The following is a 5,474-nucleotide window of genomic DNA, read 5'->3' as shown; positions in this document are numbered from 1 at the left end:
TTCCCAGGCCACCGGCCGGATGCCCTCCGCCGCCGCCTCCTCAAGGCGACCCTGCGGTCAAGCCTGACCCGCACACTCTGCCAACTCTGCCCCACGCCCCGGCTGTCCCCATGCCAGACACTAGACAAAAGAGCCTGCAAGAAACTTACCCCAACTGCCACGCAAGTCTGACTCAAAGCTTCCTGGGTTTAACTTTTAATTTTAAAAACAACAAAAGCAGAAACCAAAAGGCTCCTAGTTTGGAAGTGGGCGTGAGAGGAAATGCAAGGGGGAGGTGCTTCATTCCCGCGGCGGCGGGCGCCCCCCTTCCCTGGCCCCTGCCGGGGGCTTTGATGTGTCCTAGCGCACCGCCTACATTGGTTTGCGCCGCGGGCTGTGCGCGGGGCCGGATCCGCTGCTGGCGGCCCTTTTGCGTGCTGGCTCCAAGATCCAGAGGCAGGTGGTCTCGGGTAAGGATGCCTACTTCTAACCCCTAAAGAGAAAGTGCCTTTTATATGGACTTCCCTTTGTTACCTGGGAGGAAGAGGCTGGGTTGACATAACAATCCACCTAGCTCGCAATCTTGGAGCTCTTCATTTCATTTAGAGCCATATTGGATCCATTATATCGAGGCCTCCCAAATGAGACCTGTATTTCCTCCACTCTAAGCGCAAACTGATAACGCGCTGATGGAGTATGTTTTCGATATTTAGGTCTCCGTTTTGAAACAATGTGCAGTTTCTCTTCGAAATTAGTCCTGCAGCTTTGCAAAGACAAGAATGAGACTCTGAAGAAAAGAAATTCTGTAATAGATTCCTTTATAGGTGAAAAGATACCCTCCCACTCACATTGTGAAAACTTTTAACTGTTGATTTATCTTATGTACAAAACCAGCAGAAACCGGATACAGTTTCCAATGTATTAGCCGTTTCAGATCTCTCAGCATTATTACCAAAATTACTCCCACCACCACCTCCAGCACATCAGTGAGAAGATGTATGCTCTGCCATTTCAGCCCTAACTTGTCAAGTCTGTCTTATGCCCAACACCAGCCTAGGTTAAGGCCCTGCCCTCTGGGAGTTTACAGATTAATGGAGACTGGGGAAACATGGAAAAATACCTAGAGGGTAAGAAGATAGAACAAGTAGCTTATAAACAGAGCCAATTAAAGTTATACAGAGTCATTTGCATGATTGCTGAGAGGTTTCTGGATTGAGTGGAAGGCAGTATATTAGCGAAGATTCCAGTGAAGGAGAGTCCTCAGTAGCAATTTGAAGGAGAGAAAGTTCATTTTTTTGGCAGTCTTCTGAGAACAACTTTCCAAGCAAAGGAAATAATTTGATGCTGAGAGCACTGGGCATGATAGTTGGCCTGGCTTGGTCAAGCAATATAAGCAGAGGTGAACTCAGTTTAAAAAACAAACCAGCCAACCAAAATGTTGTCAGAATAGCGTTGTACTCCTTAGGATTTCTAGTGAGTCATTTCTCAAAATTAAATGGAAATACCTCTCTTTTGAGGAAGCTTAGGTGGCCTAGTGGTAAGAAACTGCGCATCAATCCCAAATACATGCTGGAGAAGGATGGAAAATCTCCTCCTGTGCAAGTTACTGTCTCTGAAAACTCTCTGGAGGGTCAGCTGTGGTTCAGTTAAGACTCGACAGTACGTAACAACAACAATCTCTCTTCTAAGACACCTTTGGATGGACTCAAACTTCCAACCCTTTGCCTTGCAAGTGAGTATGTCAACCATTTGTACTATCCAGAAACTCCTGAAGAGAAACTGAGTAGCACATAAATAAATATACAATCCCAACTAAGATGCTTTTTGAAAATGAAAGGGACACTGCTAATAATTATGCCAAGATGAAAGGCTTGTGCCCGATCTGTCCTAAGATAGGACACCTGAGAAGGATGAGTTCTCTAGCTGTGAGCCATGAAGGCAATTAGCACAAGGAGGCAATGGGCAATCAGAGGATAGCATCATCAGGCATCATTGGAGAGGAATTAAGACACATTATTGCTCTCAGTTGGTAGTCGTTTGCAGGCATCTGGACTGAGAATGATCTTTTCAAGGAATATTATTGTTGCTGATACATTTAGGTTACATCCAGAGGCTTTTTTACAAAAACTGACATAGCACTGGTATTAGCTGCAGTAATAACAGTGTTGGTGGTAGTTTTTGTTGTTATTATGTGCTGTCAAGTCAAAACTGACTCACAACTGACTCTCCAGCTGGCTTCCATCGCATGGGAGGGGGTTGGAGCAGCTGAGGATTCAAACCACATGTCTTTGGGTTGGTAGCACAACTCTTTACCACTAAACCACCAGAGTTCCTGATTGGTGGTAATTGTAATTAATAGTTGTTGGGAAGTTAGAATTTGCCAAACTCTTTAAACATTTCCTGTGTGAACTCACTCATCCACACAGCCAATGGAGAGGGGAGCAAACATAAAAATAGGGGCTCAGAAATGCTCAAATATCTGTCTACAGCCACATACAGCCAGTAAGTGATTTGACGGTTGGAACTCAAATCCTATTTTAGATGCTCAGAAAGTTATTTTACAATACTTGGGGGGGGACCTTTTATTTTTATTATCATATAAATAGAAATGTTAGTGGTCAGAATGTCCAAATATAAATTTTTTTTTTAGTGCAAAGTGAAAGTTTTCTAATCACATTTGGTTTTTACAGAAATCGCTGTTGTTATGTGGTGTTGTCAGTCACCCTGTCTCACAGTGACCCTATGTACAACGGTTCTGAAGCCTGCCCTGTCCTGAGCCAGTCTCACTGACGCCAGCACACCTACCCCCATTGCCCTAGTTACTGTATCAATCCATCTCATCCAGGATTTTCCTCTCCCGTGCTGTTCTTCCACCCTTCTTAGCATGATGTTCTTTTTCAAGGATCGGTCCCTCCTGGCCCACATGCCCAGAATATATGAAACAGAGCTTCAAAATCCTAGCCTTCAAGGGGAAACTTGGTTTCTCCCTCTCCAAGACAGGCTTATTTGTTTTCTTAGTGGTCCATGGTACGTCCAAGACTCTTCTCCAGCACCACAACTCAAAGTCTTCAATTCTTCTTCTATCCTCCTTAGATGTCTGAGTCATAGCAAGTAATTGCAAAGACCATAGCCTGATCAGGCACTTTTAGACTGATATCATTGCTTCTCAGTACTCAAAAGGTCCCTGACAGCAGGTTTACCTAATGCAGTTCAGCTTTTGATTTTCTGACACTGGTGCTAAGAGTGTTGATTGGGGAGCCGAGCAAGCTGTAACTGATAACAACATCAATGTTTTCTCCATCCATCAGAGACATTAATTACCATTGGTTGCAATTTATTTTTTTACAGTATTTATTGTATACTTTCACCCACCTCTGTTAGTGCACCTATGTCTATTGCTGCATCATTCACAGTAGCAAAGAGATAGAGGCAGCCAACTTCCCATCAACAAATGACTGGATAGAGAAACTGTGGTACATTCACACAATGAAGTATATGTAGCACTGAAAAACAATGAACTCATGAAACACAATGGGGTGAGCCTAGAAGACATTATGCTGAGTGAAATATCTCGGTCACAAAAGACAAATCCTACATAAGACCACTGTTATAAAAACAAGATGGTTATAATGGAGGAGAGAAAGAGGGAGAGAGTGTAGGAAAATGATGGATAGAAAATTTCTGTACTGGAATAAGTGAAGGGAAGTTCAATCTGAAATAGATAATCAAATATTATGTGTATTAAAATTAACTTAGAACAGGATATACAGGACAGATTAAATGAGATGGAGAAGTGGGGGAACAGAGATGGTACAATAATTTTTAAAAGTCCTACATCTGTGCAAGAAGAGAAGAAAAGGAAGCAAAGAAAAGGTCCATGATTAAAAGGTTGCAAGTTTGAGTCCACTCTGAGGCATCTCTGAAAAAAAACCTGTTAAGCTACTTTGGAAAACCATTCATTGATAGGGGTTGACTTGTTCTCAAAGGAGCATAATTCCCCTATGACACACCTGGGAATCCCCAGGAGTCAGCTTGTGGGTTCAAACTGCTACTATTAACTTTTCATTACCCACTGTTACAGAGACCTGCCTTCAATGTCATTCAAAAGCACCTAGTTCAATAACAAATAGTAAGAAATGTTACCCAAATCAAACAATAAAAACACTCAACTGCTGTCAAATCATTTGCAACTCATAGAGACCACATAGGGTTTCTAAGGTCATAAATCTTAATGGCAGCAGATTGCCTCCTCTCCCATCAAAGGACTGGTGGGTTCAAATCACTGACACTCAGCAGCTGAGTGTGTTAACCACTGTGCCAAATAGGGTTACTTCAGAGAGATTTGTTATTGTTGTTGATGATGATTGTCAGTGAGCTGAGCACGACTCATAGTGTCCATATGAACAAAAGACCTGAAGCCTTTTTATAACTATCATCTTTTCTCAAAGTTCATAGAGTTTCCAGAGGCATGTTGTTTAAAAGGCAGTGGATGCCACTCCTGCTTCCTAGTGGGCATTATTTGGTGCAAATTTCCCTACAGAGGTAAAAGAAAACTAGAAGCCATTTATACTTGCAGTTCCTAAAAGAATTCCGCCTGAACCACAGCCACGTGTAGCATACTGAGGAATCTCCAAGTCAAACCATGTTTAACTAATCAAATCATATTCATGACTCAAAGATGTGGAAACAAACACGTGCAACAACCCACGATGCCGAAAGTATTTTTTCCCCCATGAAATTGCAGCTCGAGTCATTATCAACCTAGGAAGGAGCTTCTCAGTCACTGCTTGAAAGATGAAATAAGTAAGTCAGGGATCGGAGTCAGACATGCCTGGATTCAAGACAGCATTGACTGAGACTGGAAACAGTAAAACTCTAGCTCTGACTAAAACTTCCTCTTGTCCAGGTCACATCATTGCTTTTCCAGGTGTTATAAAGTCAATTCCAGCTCATGGTAATTGCAGGGTAGAGTCACCTTCAACAGTTTCTTAATGACTAATTTTTCTGAAATAGATAACCAGGTCTTTCTTCCAGGGCACTTCTGAGCAGGCTGGAACCTTCAACTGCTCATGTATCAACCAATGGCATTGCCTCTATTGCCACCCAAGAACTTCATGTACAGATAGTAAGGGAAGGATTTCAACATATATTTTTTGGAGACTCAACTCACAATAAGATTATCAGAGTAATGATGGAATTTCAGCATCAGCAGAGTACGTACAAGGAGTATGTACCAGGATACAGGACAGAATTCAACATAATTTCTAGTTTCTCCCTTCTAAATCAATGGTTATAAATAAACTTTTGGTTTTGTAGGTAAATTGTAATTGTCTATCCCATAACTGAACCCTCCAGCAACTTTAAAAATGCCTCCTTTTTCACACCCATGTTAATTGCAGCTTTGTTCACAATAGCAAGGAGTTGGAAACAACCTAAGTGCCCATCAACAAACGAATGGATAGAGAAACTGCGGTATATTCACACAATGGAATACT

General features: G+C 42.1%; 1 protein-coding gene across 1 annotated transcript in view; it reads left to right on the top strand.

The window, feature by feature from the left end:
- LOC102863520 (collagen alpha-1(III) chain-like) overlaps positions 1-5,474 on the top strand; it is a 72,292-nt gene that overhangs the window by 3,061 nt on the left and 63,757 nt on the right. Inside the window, exons 4-6 of the mRNA XM_006891632.1 lie at positions 8-161; positions 344-449; positions 693-784. Coding sequence (XP_006891694.1) covers positions 8-161; positions 344-449; positions 693-784 — 352 coding nt within the window. The remainder of the gene's footprint in view (positions 1-7; positions 162-343; positions 450-692; positions 785-5,474) is intronic.

The sequence above is a fragment of the Elephantulus edwardii genome, unplaced genomic scaffold, assembly GCF_000299155.1.
Source record: "Elephantulus edwardii isolate Elephantulus edwardi_28Jun2011 unplaced genomic scaffold, EleEdw1.0 scaffold00101, whole genome shotgun sequence".
NCBI classification, from domain to species: Eukaryota; Metazoa; Chordata; class Mammalia; order Macroscelidea; family Macroscelididae; genus Elephantulus; species Elephantulus edwardii.
Note: the sequence above shows the minus strand (reverse complement) of the source record. Positions and strands in the feature narration are given on the sequence as shown.